We start from the raw sequence: 19,840 nt of genomic DNA, 5'->3' as shown, positions 1-19,840 counted from the left end.
AACTTAATGATATAAAAATATTGAACACGACTATTTACTACATCCTAGCAAAGTACCTCTCTACTATAGAATGATTAACGATCAAGTTAATTAGGCACGTCATATAAGCATGCGAAGTTCAACAATAGTAGATTATCCACGGCTCTTTGAAAATTCTTTACAACACTGCGTATTCAGTAAACTCGAAAAGATCTCGAAGCGAATTCGCCACGCGGGAATAATTCGATTCGTAATTCAAATTGTAAAAACCACAGATTCGATATGCACCGACCGCGTTTTCACCCACACAAGTGCACAATGACGTCATTTATTTTCAATTGTACAAAATACTCTCTGAAAATCGAATTTGACAGTTGAGCTCTAAAGAATAGGAGCCAAATTGCGTTACAGGTAATCGGCACGGTGAATAAAAGTTACAAAAATTGTACGGTGTATGAATTTAGGAATAATAATATGTCATCACGCGGTCCCTCTGTCTTTTTGATTCATCCTAGCGTAATGCCACAGTCGTATGTTGATTTTGATGAGTGTATTTTGAACTGTGTCCATTTACAGACGACAAATGTTTTGCCTAGAAAATGACGAGAATGAAAATCGTTAACCAATATGGTCAAAATACGGTGAACTATTTTTCTAACTGTTGTTGATCGTAACAAATAATAATACAAGTTATAAGATTCAATGTCAACGAATATGATACGCTATTCTTCATGATTTTTTTTTATTATTGATTTGCTTTGAATAAGTAGATCTGAAATTTTAAAGGCACAGTCCTCTGAAGTATCTCGAGATCCTGGCTTCAATCTTATCCTACTTAATATTTAAATATTAGAAATACTTATTCATTTACAATCACAATACCATGGAAACAAGGCCGATACATTCGCGCGTGAATTTAAATCTCGCCTCGGGCGTTAGGACGCAGTGATTTGTGGTTATTTACCGCGGTTGTTAAGTTTCCATTTTGGCCGGCAACTCGAGCGTAACCCGCGACAATTTCGATCCGAACTCGTTTTTAATTCACGGAATAGGTGCCCTTCATTGCCAGCTATTGTTCGATTGTAATTTAAATATATTGTGGAAATATCTGTGTTTTTGTGTTGAGTTATTGTGGTAGAAACAATTATTTGCGATTTTTGTTGGTTTACGGCAGCTTCGTTGAATTCGTATAAATTTTTCCTACTTCAAAACTTATAAATACGTTGGATTGTAATTATTTTGTGGGTTAACCCTGACAAAATAATAAGTGGATATTACGAATTCCCATCAGATTAAAAATCAAACATCAAGAGTCCTGCATCTGCATACCTTTCAATCTTGACAGCCAATTCAAATCCATCAAAAATTAATTTCAAAGTACATTGATGTTTATTCATTATAAACAAAATTCTTAATCGGTACACCCACTTCAATCGATATCAAATCTGGTAATCCAATCAGAAAGCATCTCGGCGAAACAAACTCGAGAGACGAATTTTCCGTCGGCACCAAAAAACCCTTTGTTCAAACAATCTGCCACTACCAAATGTCACAACCCTTGCCTGGCGTCGGTGGAATTTAACTTTGCGACGGTTTACGCACTGTGACGTGGACACGTAGCGTCAGAATATTTAGTCCAGCTTGAAAACTGTGGAAACAGTAATACGCAATAACGTCATATTGTTACCTTAGTACATAGTTAGTAAAGTTCGCAGTATAAAGACAAAAAATGCAATATTTTAATGTATGTAAGCATTTAAAAATGAATTCAAAAATGGTAAAAGTGTTCAAAGCTACATTCATTCAACAAAATAATTAATTGTCTTTGGAAGAGAAATAAATTAATGAAAATTGTCTAATTCTAAAGTCGAGCTTTTGAAGCTCTTCAGGACAAAACATTATCTATTAACTTATTATAAACACATTTAACAATAGTACACTATCGTAAAAACGATCTCATATAAAACAGTTATAAACATAATATAATAACCGCTGCGTTCTCTCCACCCAGTGGGTACTCAAGAAATAAAATTTTCATAGCGCTCCCCAAGAAACCGGCGGAGTCTTAAAATTTAGTAAATTTACTAAACCTAGGCTTGAACTGATTCCACGATGCCTGCAGACGTCGCCTGTCACAGAAAAGTTTCGGAGACACGACATCTACGTGAAAAAGGTTTTTGCTTTTGTAGCATATTTTCTCATACTAAATGTGTGTTTTAACGGAGGTGACTTTTAAAAAAACTGGATTATATTACTCGTGTGGGTAGTAAAATTAGTTCATAATATTTCAAATTTTGATATTATTACGAGTTTTACATTGTTACGAGTTTAAAAAATATACAAAAAGCAACATGTAAAAATAATAATTAAAACATGTTCATTGTTCATTTAGTATATTATTCAATGTTAAAGTGAGTTATTCAATGTTTAGAGACAATAAAATATTTAATTATAACTAAATATTCATCGGATGTAAAGCATTTTTTTTTTGTTCTGTGATTGAATTTATCTTCATTGTGAGATGCTTTATTTCGAGCTTATCTATCATGAAAAAGATTTAAAGAAAACTAAAATAAACGAAAAGGTACATAAAACATTATTCTTTGACGTTTTACCTGAATATTTGTTCTGTAGAGCAGTAGACAAATTGATTCAGGAATTCGATTTCATGCTGATGGAAGCGTGCGGTGAAATAAAACAAAGTATGTTATAAAGTATTGAAAATTATGTGAAATATGTAGGAATCAATTTTATTAATAACTAATTGATTTAGAGAGGGTTCCGCAGAAGTCATTTTCAGGAATAAACTGGCATACAATTTTTCTTTATTTAAATACTAGCTTTCCGCCCGCGGCTTCGCCCGCGTTTTCAAAGAAAAACCCGTTCCCGTAGGATTTCCGGGATAAAACCTATCCTATGTCCTTTCTCGGGTATCAAAATATCTCTATACCAAATTTCATGCAAATTGGTTCAGTAGTTAAGGCGTGATTGAGTAACAGACAGACAGACAGAGTTACTTTCGCATTTATAATATTAGTATGGATGTACAAATAAGTTGGAAACAGGTTGTAATTAGAGCCCAATAAAAGTTTAAAATTGTATTATAATAGCATGTTGTAACCTCAATAGTAAATTATAATTAAAAACATACAGAATATAAAAAAATGTTGTGTGGTTTTATGAAACCACGGTAAAAGTGAAACTTTCGAACGGTTCCGAACACTGCTTTGTGTAGCGCATGTCGCGTGACGATCGCGGCTGCCGAGTAGGTATACCTACTCGTCAGCCGCGATACACGCGACATGCGCTACACAGACCAAAAAGTTTGAGACGATGTAATAAAAGTTTCACTTTAAAATTATTTTAACTGTGATTTGCGTATTTATGAAATAACTAAATCAAAGCACATTGAATAATAACTTAGCATTAACGGATGTAATTAAAACATGAGTAATAAAAGTCATATAACGATTTCATTGGCACCTAACAAGTGCGGCGATATTCAATAAAGATTATAATTATAACCGAGGGGCCCTAACGCAATAAGCTCTGGGGTCTATATGCAATATAGTCTAATTTCATTTGGAGTTCATCTCGTTTGTCCGTCGGTTTGATTGTAATTCCATGTATGTGGGGTCTATGGTTTGTGTTCGTGTTAGTTTAGAATGGTTTATAACAAGTAAACAGTATTTTTATTGTTTGAAAGTTTAAGTTGTGAAAGGTATTTTTAACGCGCGATACTTTTGCAACAATGGGTACACAATTAAACGGTTTATACCATATCGATTGAGTTTCAAAAGATGTCTGCGGTTTTCGAAGCTTATGTAACAACTAGCTGTTCCGCGCGGTTTCACCCGCATTGCTCCGCTCCTGTTAGTCTTAGCGTGATGATAAAGCCTAAATAAAGCCTTCCTCGATAAATGTGCTGTAATATAACACCGAAATAATTTTTCAAATCGGACGAGCAGTTTCTGAGATTAGCGCGTTCAATCAATCAAACAAACAAACTCTTCAGCTTTATAATACCTACATATTAAGTATAGATTTAACGTAAATAAGCATATAAATAAGCTTTTAAGTAATTAATTTAAGTAATTAAGCTTTTTATTACTTCGCCTATTATTTAAAAGCATTAGTGTACATAATCATTTACTTTTTAAACCATCTGACGTATCGACCAAAAAATTTTCACATCTACAAAATACTTCAACAATTGTGTTTTTCATTTGCCAGAAAAATATTTAAAGAGCCAAAATACTGAATCGTACACATTGGGGTTTGGGGTGGGAGGGGGTAAAGACAATGTGGTAGTTGTAATCAGGTTAGCGAACAATTTGCGTCTCTGCCCATGCGTGCGATATGGCGGAGTAATCCCCCACACTACAATTGCTTTTTTAAGTCCATATAGTTTTGGAATTGTTTTCGTTTAATAGTTTTCGATTGTTTCTCGGTTGGGTTGTTGTTGGAGTACTGGCTTGTAATATCAGTGGTAAAACATTTTGTGTACGCTGATATAACAAGACACTATTTGTTGAAGTAATAAAAAACATAATCACGCGAACGGTGTAGGTAATTATGTCAAGTAAATGTGGTGAAGTATGTATGTAAAAGTTCTCTACAGCTTAATCCATACTAATATTATAAATGCGAAAGTAACTCTGTCTGTCTGTCTGTTACTCAATCACGCCTTAACTACTGAACCAATTTGCATGAAATTTGGTATAGAGATATTTTGATACCCGAGAAAGGACATAGGATAGGTTTTATCCCGGAAATCCTACGGGAACGGGTTTTTCTTTGAAAACGCGGGCGAAGCCGCGGGCAGAAAGCTAGTCACATATAAATGTGACTATAATGTTATATGTGATTATGCTGATGATGATGATAATGATATTCAATTATTGTGGAGCTTTTAGTTAAAGCTTTTAGCATAGCTTTAATAAAATTTCTTTTTAACATAAGTTAACATAAGTATATACATTATACATATATATTAAATAGTTGTTAACATATTTTTTAGTCCTAATAGTAATATTAGGACTAAAAAATATTCTATTTGAATAGGGAATTACGAGTCTTGTTTAAATTTGATATTACAATATGAGAGTGTATATGTGTACCTACTTCTTAAAATTCAATAACCATACATCGGCGTACCTTCTTATAGCATATTATATTATTATGAAAACCTTTGATAACTTGTTTTTAATTTTAAACTAAAATAAACAAGTAAGGTTATTATTTTGGGACACAACGTAGCGCCACCTAGTTTGTAAAATGGCGAAACTTTTATCAAATTGGTGAATAGTAAAAAGAATAATGTTTATTAACATTCAACAAAGTTAAATGATGATCATAAGAATGACAAAATGAAAAATATCCTCAAAATAAACCCATTCTCGTTAATGTTAAAAATTCATGTACGCAGGGAAGATTATACCTATATAATATAATCTTTGGAAGCCTAAACTTTTAAACCCATATTACAATAGTGTAGATGATGATCCCACCGCCTAGTCATTACCACACACTAATTACACGCTTATCATCATCGATTTTTTAACCGTCAAAAACTCATGTCCACATCTCTGCCAATAATTAACGACGCGACTGTCGCACACAGTTGCGCCCACGCTTCGGGCACGCTTCGCCCGCGTTTCGCGCACGTTCGGGCACGCGGCACGCACGCGTTTCGGATTATCGCTAGTCACCGTCAGTCAGTCAGTTACGTCTCAATCGCGAAGGATTTGTCGCAGTTCTCTAGCGCTAATGAGATGTGACATTGCTTTTTTTATTGGTATAATGTTTCCGTGTGGATTTTGGTGTTTGGTAGAAGTGATCAAGTGACGTTGTACGTTGTTGGACGATGTTACTAGGATATTTTCACAAAATCAATTGATTTTTTTTATCCCAATTTTACTACATTTCTTAATTTATTATTAACAATAGTGGCAAATTTTGTGCTAGAGCAATTTATACTTCATTTTAAGCATAATGTAAACTTTCTGCTAATATTTGCATATTCGCAGAATGCACAGAATTCTTACCTAACAGAGTACAGCTTTACACAGTTAAATGAATCCAATACATAATATTATACATATATACATACTTAATTCATATTTTTTTACCAAAGAGTCTATTATGAGAATATGTAGGTAAATAGGATAGACGATAATAAGAATTTCTATGTAATCTATGCCTATTATAACAAAGACATGCGAAACATTCGTTTACCAGCAAACGATTCAATATGCAATAAAAAACACAAAAAAAAAACATCGACACCGATAAAAATCATAAAGAGCCAAACACACAAAAGCAACATCTATAACAATAAAACTATTCCATTATTCGTGTGAAATATTATATTATGTCGGCACGTGACTCTTAATGGGTTAATATGTGTATTAACTGACAAAAGAAATAAAAACTGCAAGCCGAGTGGGCGACATTGATATCATAATCAAAATATGAAATGATATTTAGGGGCCCCTCGATGGGGACTTAGGACCGTGTTTGTTTTAATGATGTTTTATGATATTCATACTTTGTTTATTGTAATACTGTTGATTTAATAAATAGGGAATTAATACAGTTATGATTTGATTTGTTGACGTTAGTAAAGGGTTGAATTTTTCACTGCAAAAAAGATCTATAATTTTTCAGTGTGATATAGAGCTAGAGTATATGTTATTTCGCAGTATAGTAGCTTGTTTTATTATTTCTTTCTTTCATATATACTTTCAAAACCATTCTAAAAATCTTATGCATTTTTATTCCTTTTTACCACTCATTGAATGCAAACACAATGGAAAATAAAATGTTCCTTGCGTATAGAAACGAAATATGCATACCAAAGACTTGCTGAAATTAGAAATTTCTATATCGATAAACCTTTGAAGTGGCTCACAAAAGATCTGTACGTCTGCACCAGCCGCCACTTCGGCATTCGCACGAAATAAAAATTCGATAAAAAACGCAACGGCCACGTGCGAACGCATTATTCGATAACCGTCGGGGGCGGTATTTAGATCATTGAGGACAACCCTAATTTTATAATCGCTGATAAATGTAATTTCTAACCTATTACACCGTAAATAGCATTCAATATTGAATGTCAATTCTGCAACTGTCCGTCTTAAAAGTTCAGAATGCAAAACCGACTCTACTGCTTTGTGTTACGTTTACTTTTTATCTAAACTTATATGATCCTTCGTCAATAGGGTTGTAAGATTTCTCTATTTATTGGTGGGAAAGTCCGCGTGTCAAGTCTAACACCAGTTTTAATATTTTGTGACGCGTGGCAGCCACGCGTGAGCCTTTGGTAAAAAAGTGGACGTATAATTCGCATTTTATTGTCACATTCTTGTTATATTGCCTTATATTTTTTGCGGTTAATGGTTGGTCATTACCAAATTGACTGATTTCGAATAGATTCAGCGGTGCGTTCGGAATACGCAATTATAAATTTTGTTTAACGACATGTAAAGACTGTTAGAAATTGTGGAATATTATGTAGGTTCGTGTAGAGAATGAATTTACATTTAAAAATATAATGCTAAGCTTACATATTCCATTCGTCAAGATGTAGGTAATAGATTTATTGTCTGGTGGTTAAATGTGACCATACCTATGTATATCTAATCTATAATAATAGGAATCCATTACAGAATGGTATTTGCTTATTTGAAGTTTTTTTCAACATGCATAATTTTGAAAAAAACTTCAAATAAGCAAAGCTATAAGTTGTTACAACTTTCATGAAGTACCAAGCTTCCTTATAAATAAACAACAAAACCAAACAAATTATATAATTTCAAATGAATTTATAATATCAACTCAAAACACAAAACTTCCATTTCACAAAGATTTCACATATAAAAATTTCCAAAATAGTTCCACCAACGCCATCTCTTATCTAGAAATGGAACTAAAAACAACCCCAGATCGGCCCTAAGGGCATATTTCCGATCACGTGGCGGCAACAATACGATATGACAGAGATATTACAACGATATAATAGACGATGTCATCGCGAGATCATAATGAACGATTATTTACATTGGAGACAGGAAATTGTCTTTTATAGAAAATAACTTTGTTGGGAAAAAAATCTTATAGAACTATTTTTTGTTTACAGGTTGCACTGACGCTGGCAAGGAGAGAATTAAATGAACAAAATTTTAATTTATAAATAAAACAACAGATACTCGTGTATTTTTTATTCATGCAACTAAAATAAAACAATTATTTTTCTTAGAATTAAAAAAAATACATTTCTACATGCATTCATAGTCGTTTAATCGGAGTCAGAGAGTGGAATGCTTTCCTGGAAATAAAAGTTTAAACATTAAAGTAATAAAATTATTGTTTTTAATTTTTTACCTGTTGTACGATAAATGATATAAAAATATATTCTCAAGTTTCAGTCAATACAAATTTAAATAAATTAATATTAAGTACATAAGTAATAAATAAATTCCACAAAGATAGGTAGTTAGTACAAAATAAATAAAGGTTCACCTCAAATTTAGTGATGAATATATCCGAGTCATCAGATGGCGGAGATTGGTCGATATCCACCGCAGTTATTTGAGGCCCTATGAAAATTAAATTATTACGTCACAAATTATTATTTTTTTGTACAATAGGTACGTACGAACTACAAAAATTTTAATCCACATTAAAATTACCACGTCAATATTAATTAATCTTTTTATCCTTACATATTATCTGATAGAAGGATGCAAACTTTTGTAAAAGAATTGGATTGCATCTATTAATTACTGTGGTCATTTATTTTCTAGAAGAATAATAAAATATTATTCTAGTAAAATGACAATAAGTTTTTTCTTTCTTATTTCTATAGTAGGTATAAATACTATTAACATTACCCATAGGCATACACTCCATCGGCTCAAACAAATCCATAGGAATGAAATCCAACGGCGGAGAAGGCGCTGGTGGCAGCAAGGAGCATGAAGACGTTATTATGGGACCTGTTGTTTTTACCTAGCATTAGTGTTTTAAAAATACATTTATTATTATTCTATAATGAATACATTATATTTTAATTATCTAATGTCATATTTCAAGTTTCAACATTGTATAATGCCATCCTCTAATTCTACGTAGTTATATTTTGTGTAATTTTATAAACGCCGTCATTAATTACCTGGTCTCCCAGATTCGTCATTATTATTATTCGTTTCTTTACTGTTCAGATTATTCAGCATTTTATGGCAAGACGAAGTTTGCGGCTCATGGCTTATGCTCATGCAGGGTTCACCGCTATTCTCACCTGATGAAAATCATTTTTATAAGCTTTGGAACTTAATTTAATTAAATAGTAATAATTAACTAATGCTCATCAAACACATTTGTATTGTATGTTACTAAGTTATGTTACAAACGTGAATGCATACACACACACGCCCTCTTACTTAGATACATCACACTTAAACGCGCGTTTGTTTGCGTGTACGTGAGCGTACACGCGAACAAACGCGCGCAAGCGCTCACACACACACACACACACACACACTCAAGCGCGCGCGCGTGCACGTACGAAGAAAGCGTCTCCAACAAACACGCACCTATACGTGTTAGACTTAAACAAAAGCGCAGTGTGTGTGTGTGTGTGTGCGTAGATACACACACACACACACACACTGCTCGACACTAAACTCAAACTCAAACATTTATTTTAGGGATGTAACGATACCGATACCGATATATCGGCCGATATATCGGCAAGCCGATATATCGGTATCGCCGATAATAAATCAACCGATACCGATATTTTTTTATTAAGTAAATTCTTTCTTTTCTTTTATGTTTTTGCATTGTATTCATTCATATTGTTTTATTTCTGTTTCTGTAATAGTGTTAAGGAAGAGCGGAACCTCCTGACACAAGCATTTTATTTGCTTACTAGGAGTGTTCCAATCACAAATTTGTTTATGTAAAGGAAAGAAAGAAATAATTTTGAATTTTTTTAATTTTTAACGTGATAACGTTTTTAAAATCGTTTTAGTCGGGTGACATGTTCATAAACTTGTGTCACACCTTAGTGTCACACCAAAACCTCACGAGCGCGATCGCAGGTATAACGAGAGAGAGACGGACCGATCTCCCGTTTCATCTCGAGCGCTGCCACTGCATTATGTTATCACGTAAACATCTCGATCGTAAACCTACTTTACAAACAACCATTTTTTTTGATATCAAATAATTCAAAAATCCGCGCCCAATGAACGATGCTGGAGGCCGCCCGCGCGTGCGCACTTTGTTTTCTGAAAAAACTCTACCATAGTAAACTTTTATTAGGTACTGATTGTATGTGTATTACTTAAAGTTTAACTGACTTCGTAAAATAATAATCTATACTAATATTATAAAGCTGAAGAGTTTGTTTGTTTGTTTGTTTGAACGCACTAATCTCGGAAACTACTGGTCCGATTTGAAAAATTCTTTCGGTGTTAGATAGCCCATTTATCGAGGAAGGTTATAGGCTATATTTCATCACGCTACGGGCAACAGGAGTGGAGCCACGGGGGTGAAACCGCGCTCAGCAGCTAGTACTAAAATAAATGGTTTTGTTTTTTTTTGATTTGGCATTTTTATTTAAAAGAATACGATTAACAGTTGTCTCTGTTAAATGTTGGTAACTTTTTATGCATAATTCACTATTTATTTTTCTACCAAGCCATCGATATCGGTATCGGTATCGCCGATACATTACCACAAATATCGGTATCGGTATCGTATCGGCAAAATCATGTATCGTTACATCCCTAATTTATTTATTCAGTTAGACTTCTTCTAGAAGCACTTTTGAAACGTCATTACATATTTTTAACATTTACCACCGATTCGGAAAGCAGTATCTATGGAGAAGAACCGGCAAGAAACTCCATACTACGCACCGGTTGGCGCCGCGCGGTAGGCGGTGTGCGGCTCGCGCACGGCGAGGTGCAGCCCGCCGCCGGGCCGGATGCGCGGCACCACCGTCGCCACCACGGGCACGCGGATCTGTACTGCACCCGCCGCTGGCAGCGTCTCCACGTCTACGTCCTGCACAAATATAGTTTTTGAAGTGAAATCTTCTTTAGCGGCGTTGAGCACTCTTTCTGTAATGGGTATAAATACTTAAACTCGCGTCAGGACACGTGGCCTGATCGAAAAAGCGTAAGACGGATGGAGAGTAGACAGCTATCCCCTCTCTTCTATGCGCGTTTTCACTTCTGCCGGCACTCCCGGAGTGCAACCCGTCTTTTTTTGGTAGCAAGTACCAAATACATTATCAAATGTAATGTGCCTAATAATGGTGCTGCCGGGAGCGTCTCTACGTCTACGTCCTGCACAAAATTAGAGTAGTTTGGTAGCAAGTACCCAATACCTTAACAAATGTAATGTACTTAATAATGGCAGCAAATGTTAGTTCTGAATCGCGACAGACAGATGGCTTCTACAACAGTTTACGAGGCTCGGGACTGGACCTTAACATTTATGTTTTGGAAAATGCGTACAAGTCAATAGTCATATCCTTACACATACCTTTGAATCAAATTCGTCTTCCTTCATCACAATTTTACCGCCAACGCGAAGATCCTCAGCTGTTGCAGGAACCAGCATCTAATAGCATATGTATCTCATTGTACAATTATATGTATTAATTATTATGATGAAACTATAATACGAGTATGTCAAAATTATTAAAAAAAATAATAATAAAAAAGCGCTTCGCCGTGTCTGTCTGTCTTTCGTGATAAACTCAAAAGAACTGCACTGATTATCCTTCTGTTTTTACCAATTAATAGTGTGGCTCTCGAGAAAAATTTAAGTAAATCATCTGTTAAGACTTAAGTTCTAAACAATGTAAGCGAAACCGCGGGCGGAAAGCCATTTATAAAACATATACCTGTTTACCGCCTGGCAGCTTCGTATCCACGACTTTAACCAATACCGGCAGTCCACTATCAGACTGCAGCAGAGCAAACGGCGTCTGCCTGGTTGCCATGGCAACGCCCATGTGGTACGTCTTTATCGGGTCGACTATCACACCGTTGCTCCAGGCGCTATCACTTTGGTCCCATTTAAGAGACTCCGGTGGAATGTACGGCCCGACTGAGGAGGATACTTCGCAATGCTCTGATGGTGGTCTAAAGAGGATTGGAAGCATTCTCTTAGCGTATCTTATAAAGCGAAGTATCTTTAAAGCGTATTTGTGGTTTATACATGTGGTAGTTCCTGAGCTTTAGGTACCGTGTTTAGAAGGAACGAACACAAAGAAAGTCTCAACAGCAATCTGCTGTTAGGTTCGGTCACGCGGTAAATTTACATAGTGCATCACATTGTTAACAAATATTGATAAAATTGATGGAACATAAATTGCAATGTAAATGATACAAATTAAAAAAAAATGTTTGTGATTTAGAGGGTCGCTTATAATATGAATATTATATTATAATACCTCGATTTAGGTGGTTTAGTCTTGGTCGGTTTCTGACGATAATTCTGACACCAGATTTTATCAATGCTGATAGTCTCCCCATTTTCATCAGGATGAGCCTGTCCACATATAAATAAAAAGGGAATGCAATACACAAAACAAATATCAAATTAAATTAAATAATAATAAAACAATGCGATGAGTGAGTTTTTTATTTAGTTCCAGAGTATTTCTGAAATATTTTTACACATAAAGAAATGCTTACGCTTAAAAATGCACTGATGATGAATCCATTTACTACTAAAAAGAAAAATTAAACGGTTTTAAATATCTGGATACTACCTTATTCTTATGACAAACAAGATTGGACTGCTGGTTGAAGCCCTTGTTGCAAATGTTGCAGCGGTACGGACGCTCGTTGGTGTGCGTGAACAGGTGGTTACGGAGGTTACCTTTTAGACATAAACAACATAACACATATTATTTTTTACTAGCTTCACCCGCATTGCTCCGCTCTTGTTGGTCTAAGCGTGATGATAAATAACCTATAGCCTTCCTCGATGAATGGGCTATCTAACACCGAAAGAATTTTTCAAATCGTACTGGTCCGATTTGAAAAATTATTTCGGTGTTAGATAGTTCCTGAGATTAGCGCGTTCAAACAAACAAAGAAACTCTTCAGCTTTATAATATTAGTATAGATATATTAAACCATCTAGACTTCTAAAAGTTCTTCTTATGGATAATTTCTAAATATCCACAGTTATGGTCACGTAAATGAAACATCAATCTGGGGATGGTTTTATGTGCACTTTTAAAGGCATGGGGAACTAAGGAAATAGGTTATGGTTTCAGGATAACAAATTTAAAAATATATACGTTGGACGATAGAACGTCTTAATTAGTCTGCAAAATTTGTATAATCTATTCCCTAACATTGGCTTAGATAAGAAATATAATTAATGTAAACTGATTATAAAATTAATAAAAAAATCATGTTATTAAAAACAGTATCAAGTAAAACTAAAAAAGGATAGACAGGATTGGCAAGGATAGGAACCTTTCTGATGGAAGCCCTTGGGACACATGTGGCACTTGTAGGGCTTCTCGTCGGAATGGGTCTTGCGGTGGGAGATCAGGGTCGACACGCGGTTGAACGTTTTGTTGCACACCTGATCGAATTGGGACTTATTTTTAATATTAATTGTTATAAACAGTAGGATGAGTAATGGATATGTTGTTAAGATGATGTGTTGATGTATGAAAATATACCTATATAAAAAAATTAAGATGACTGTATCAGCAAATGATGGAACCGGACCTTATTTTGTGTCAATAATAAAGTCAGGTGAGTTCAATAACTTGAAAGGAAATAATATGACAAATTTTAAAAACAAGTAAGTTTTGTTTGTGCAAAAGGCACAATGATCAATAAATTCGAGAATGATTGCATGAGTTTTGATCTTTAATTTGACAATGCATGAATATCACGATGAAAACAATATGCGGAACTTAATGCGGATGAAATTGCGGAGCAAACTGCACAACTAGTGAAGCATTAAAAGGCATTGTCAGCTGTAGCAAGCAACATCAGCTATGCGCTACCGTGCTCGGATCGGTACGCGATTAGAGTCTCTATAATAACTTCCATAAGAGATTTAATCGCGGAGGGGTCAGGATACCGCTACCCACAGCGGTAGCGGATACCGCTCTAGTTTGAATAGGCCTTTATGACCATGTACTGGCATTGGAATTGGCGACTACCTGCACTCTGTTACAACATCCAAGGGTAGCGGGATACCGCTCTAGTTTGAATAGGCCTTTATGACCATGTACTGGCATTGGAATTGGCGACTACCTGCACTCTGTTACAACATCCAAGGGTAGCGGGATACCGCTCTAGTTTGAATAGGCCTTTATGACCATGTGCTGGCGTTGGAATTCGCGACTACCCGCACTATTTTACAATAAATTACCTCACACGCATACGGCCGCTCGGCAGAGTGTATCGCGCGGTGTTGGCTGAGCGTCGACAGCTGCCGGAAGCTCTTGGAGCACTCGTCGCAGTGGTAGTTGCGCTCGTCCGTGTGTGTGGGTAAGTGCCGCATGAGCGTGTACTGGTGTTGGAATTCGCGGCTACCTACATTTTTTTGTGATTTTTATTTTATGTTTTAAGAAAAGTAAGAAAAGAAGCACATGTATTGGCGAGTTAGCTTAAGTCTCGGATTCATGGTAAATAATTCTTGAGCAATGTTCGATTAACAATGTTACTGGTAACTTTGTTAAAATGTGACACCCTTTGGGCGAGAACATTTCAATATGCGTTATCACTTCTAAAAAACACATTGGTATCAGAAACATGTTGACAGAAACCTATCAACAATCGTTGCTAAACAAAATATGTTTACTACTATCGATATATCGATATACATCCATCAGTAAAATTTATAATACACAAACACGTTTGAAATAATAACTAAAAGTAAAAACACAATAATAATTATATTATAGAACACGGAAACCTGTACCTATAAAGTATTATAATATGTACTTACAAATACCGCATTCCCATAGTTTTATAGTGCGTCCATGTCTCTTAATATATTTCACAAAGTGGAGTCTCGATCGCGGATCTTTCTTATCAATTTTACAGGCATTCTTGCCTTTCGGTTTTTCCGAGTCTGAAAAAAAAAATCATAATATATTTCATAAACATAATAATCTATTTTATAAACAATGTTTTGAAAATACGTTGGCAAATTAATATTTTAATTCTTTAATTAAAAAAAGAAATCATTCCTCTTTAATACTCAATGTATTTTAAAGGCTCTGAAATACCTGTATTAGTTGTTCCTGATGTAGACGACACAGTGCTAGGCTCGACGTACGGTTTTGGCGTAAAAATAAGTCCATTACTGTTCTTTCCTGTTGTCGTACTGGAAGTATCAGCTTCCTGTAGACAGAAATGTAAGTACATATTATTATATTGATTTAAGGTTTAAGTATATTTAAATAGGGATATTTCTTGGTTATGGCATTCAATAATGATTTATAAATATAAATTTATATTAAAATTATGATCATAATAGGTATTTTTTAGTCTGAATCTGAACCTAACGCGACCTTATGTTAGTTCTTTCAGGAATTAATTAAATTAACCATTTAAATCGAACAACGCGAAATATACGCAACAATCATTTACATAATCATGACAGGAATTCATTTAAATAAAAAATTTCCACTGCCACACGCCGAAAACAAAACAATTAATTTAGTACCTAATTAATATCTTTAGCATTATGATACCTATGTGTAGTTAATACCTTCAAATCACTGCTAAGATCAGCTTCAAGCTCCTTCCCAAAGGTCGTTCCAGTACCAAACCCCGGCGCGGAGACCAGCGAGGCTATGTTCCCGTCTTCCTCCGTCCACGCGAACCTGGCCTGCTGCTGCTCCAGACCTTCAAGGAAACCGTCGCGGAAGAAACGCAGGTGGTCCAACTGTGGGAAACAATGGCTATAAAATGATAAATTGTAACATGCACATCGAAATATTGAGTACATGTAGATAGAAATAATACCTATACTTTTTAAACTTATCAGATTAATATTTCTTCCTACTATTATTACAAATGCGAAACTTCCGAATGTATGGATGTTTGTTACTCTTACTTATCTGTATGACATATGGTACAGAGATTTAGAGAAAGTCATAAACGATTAACTTATTTATTTTAATAGCACAAAGGCTATTTTGTACCCGCCGCGGCCGCTGTTTTCAGTTAATTTACATTACAAAGGTGCACATCTTCAGTGTACTTTTTAGTGGATAAGCTACAATTCAAATGAAATTAATTTTATCTATTTAATTAAGTTTTCATGAGGATTGTAGATTATCAGAAAATTAAAACTTTCATAATCTATAATATAAAAATGAATCGCAAAATGTGTTGGTAAGCGCATAACTCGAGAACGGGTGGACCGATTTCGAAAATTCTTTTTTTATTATATTCCTTGAAGTACCAGGATGGTTCTTATGTAGAGAAAACGTAAATATGTACCACGGGCGAAGCCGGGGCGGAGCGCTAGTTACAGTATAATATTCCCAGATGTTGTTGGTAGCGCCATCTAGTTTTAAACTACGGAAAGTATAGAACAAACTACGAAAACAGCTGTTGGATTTCAAATTCTATACGTTTCAAAACATTTATAAAAATTTATAATGTGTTGGTGTAATACGGTGTAATATTTTTTTTAAATATTAAGAAGCAGTTAGGTACGTTAGTTTTTTATAATCTGTAAAGCATCTAAATTCTAAAACATCAATCAATCAAAATGATAAAAATAAGGAACATTCTATTAATTTTAGAATTTTACTGAATATTGTTAAATATTTAAAAAATACGATAACATGAACAGAACCGTTTTGTAACAGTTAAGTAGTACTAAGGTTAGTACCTACGTAGATATACCCTACTTGGACATCAGTTGAAAATTACTATAAAAATACAATAAATCAATTTAAAAAACATTTTACGCACGTTACTGCGACCGGAATTAAATAAGAGCGGTTCGCTGTTAAACCCAAAATCCTTCTTATCGTACTTGTCAACCAAGCATACCTCGTGTATACTGAAAACAAAAATAAATTAAAACATTAGCCATAAAATCCATTTGGTCATGATCCAGTGGTTTTAATAAAAAATGAAGATCGAACCTTATAAGCTCATCACCGGGTCTCGTCAGGCCGCTTTCTTTTATTTCCTCGTCAGAAAACATCTTTTATTTTTCTTATTATTCAATTATTTTGAGACAAAATACACGAGCACGTCAAACTTTCCTTTTTCACAACGCCGTCTATTGTTAATTGTTATTCCCGTATCTAAGATACGAGTTCCAAATTTTGAATATTTTTTTTATGACACGCGTGATATGGCCAATTATTTTTTTCAGAATGACAGCGCTACCTATATGACCTCTTTGAACTTAAAGAGGTTATTAACCTTTTTGAAATGCGTCCGACGATCTATAATAATTATTTAATGTATTTGATATTTTATTTCTTGTATAGACGGTTAAAAAATTTCAACCACTTCATTTTGTTATGGTTACACGTTTAAAATTATTATCGCTAAGCCAAGTACATTTTAAAATTAGTAAAATTACTTCAGAAATGTTATTTCAAAAGTATAATAAGAGCAAATACCAAGCATAACTCGGCACATAAAAACAGAAGGCAGGAACCAAAAGTAAAAGGAATAGAATATCTTTCGCTGAATATTTTTGAGTGGTTTATTATAACGTCTAAGTGCTGTGCTTATTTCGTTCCGGAGCACTCGAAGACTCGAGGCCTCTTCACAAACTTAGTGTTTGCGAAGAGAAAATTAATCTTATGGATGAAAAATAAAAATATTTCCTCTATACTCCTGTAATTACCCTTACGCTAGTTCGAACAAATGATTGCGCGTAAAATGTGAAGTGATTTTGTAATAAATTAATCGTGCAGTGTTTGAACGTAGAGCGTATTTAATATTAAAGTTTTCAGTACCTACTTTAAAGCTATTTTAATTCGTAGTTATAACGTTAGTGTACTTAATTTTTTTTTGTCATATTGGATGGTCAGAAAATTTAAATAAAATTATCATACAAATAGATACTCTATACCTTAAACTTCTGTAAATACCTAATATAAAAGCTGAATAGGTAGATTGTTTGTGTGAACAAGCTAATTAATCTCAAAAAGTAATGGTTAAAATTATTTTTGTGTTGCATACCTAGGTATTTTAGTTTTTACTTATCGGGGAAATCTGTGAAGACTCTATCATCTCTGTATGGCCAAAAAGATTCAAATAAATAAGGTACATTATACCTATATAATATTTTAAAAATATCTTTTTGAGCTTAGAACTAGCAAAACATGATCTAAGAGCAAAACAGATTTGAGAAGACCGCCAAACTAAATACTATTATGCATTTTAACATTTTTTATTTTTCTATCTAACTATAATTTTTAGGCGACAGTTTTATTAAAAAAAATTAAACATTTTCATTCATGAATGTTTCGTATCAAAAATACCACAATACCTTTATTGTAAATAGCGCCATCTATCGCCAGATATAAATAACAGATTAATAAAAAATAATATACTTGTCTGTTTGTGATATTATATGTAACAATTATTTTTGTATATTAATTAAATTTAATTTGTGATAAATATATCATAATATTATTTTAAATAAGTAAGAACATTTTAGTTTCTTTATTTTATTACAACGCCATCTATTGGCAAGTCTGTACACTAACGTAGTTTCTGCTTTTTTCTATGTGAGTATTCTTTACATAGTTCGAAACAAATCCAATAGATGACGCTATTACGTACATAATAATATTTAGATTGAGACTGTTAACATTCTATAAGTACTAACATTTGACAACAGAGGGCGGTGAAACTTAAATAACGTTAATAAAAAAAATTAAATACATAGGTACATATTATTTTTTAATTGTTTGGACTCACTTTTGAACTTGTTTTTATTTTCATTGTTGGTGGATATTTTGCGCACAGGATGTGTTTTTCTTTTTTTATTTTGGCGAAAACTGAGCTGCGGCCGAGACGTAGTCCATTGAATAAAAAGTTCTAGAGTGCGTGAGTTAGTAACGTAAGATGTTTCTTCGGAAACATGTCAAGAGTCCCTAGGTAATAAACATACTAAAACCCCGGGCCACTAGGAGGAGCCCCGGAGTGGGGGGAGGGGGAAATGGGTCCATTTTTTCATTTTTCGCTTAAATCTCAAAAACGGTACATGTTAGAGAAAAACTTTCAAGGAAAAGTTGAAAGGCCATAGAATTATCTACAAGTTGTACCTGAATCATTTTTTCCTATATCCTACCGTTTCTGAGTTATACGCAGTAAAACATGATTTTGGCTCAAACAATTTCCACATCAATCGATCAAAAAATATTTCTTTCTTCCAAAAAACTCAAAAGTGCAACTTGTGACCGGTACTGATAGATTGCTCTTAATTAGGTCTATAATTGGTAAAATAAACACATTCCTCCATGGAAGCCTTTAGGAGGAATCGATTGTCAAAATATTATATTATGGTAGTTTGAGTTACTGAACTTGATCTTTTTATTTTTTTCTTCCAAAAAACTCATAAGTGCAACTTGTGACCAGTACAGATAGATTGCTCATAATTGGGTCTATCATTGATAAAAATACCAGATTCCAATACGGAGGCGTTTACGGGGAATTGAATTTTATTAGGGTAGTTACGATACTTGAACTTTTTATTTTTTTTCTCCAAAAAAACTCAAAAGTGCAACTTGTGACCGATACTGATAGATTGCTCTTAATTAGGTCTATAATTAGTAAAATAAACACATTCCTCCATGGAAGCCTTT

At 34.1% G+C, this 19,840-nt stretch overlaps 1 protein-coding gene across 1 annotated transcript; it reads right to left on the bottom strand.

The window, feature by feature from the left end:
* Nucleotides 1-8,189: 8,189 nt before the first annotated feature.
* LOC149897193 (uncharacterized) lies at nucleotides 8,190-18,132 on the bottom strand. Its single transcript, XM_090117010.1, has 16 exons — nucleotides 17,153-18,132; nucleotides 16,977-17,067; nucleotides 15,760-15,936; nucleotides 15,275-15,389; nucleotides 14,992-15,117; nucleotides 14,413-14,576; nucleotides 13,497-13,608; nucleotides 12,779-12,888; nucleotides 12,458-12,555; nucleotides 11,906-12,146; nucleotides 11,542-11,619; nucleotides 10,911-11,058; nucleotides 9,158-9,283; nucleotides 8,877-8,981; nucleotides 8,506-8,582; nucleotides 8,190-8,311 (listed from the first exon to the last, which is right to left on the bottom strand). Exons 1-16 carry the CDS (start codon nucleotides 17,212-17,214, stop codon nucleotides 8,282-8,284), a joined length of 1,860 nt encoding a protein of 619 aa, XP_089973136.1. The 5' UTR covers nucleotides 17,215-18,132; the 3' UTR covers nucleotides 8,190-8,281.
* Nucleotides 18,133-19,840: the final 1,708 nt, after the last annotated feature.

This window comes from Colias eurytheme, chromosome 26, assembly GCF_061535395.1.
Source record: "Colias eurytheme isolate Ceu_HAF_F1 chromosome 26, ilColEury1 Martin Lab GWU primary, whole genome shotgun sequence".
NCBI lineage: Eukaryota > Metazoa > Arthropoda > Insecta > Lepidoptera > Pieridae > Colias > Colias eurytheme.
The sequence above is the reverse complement of the archived record's forward strand: the minus strand, read 5'-3'. Positions and strand labels throughout refer to the sequence as shown.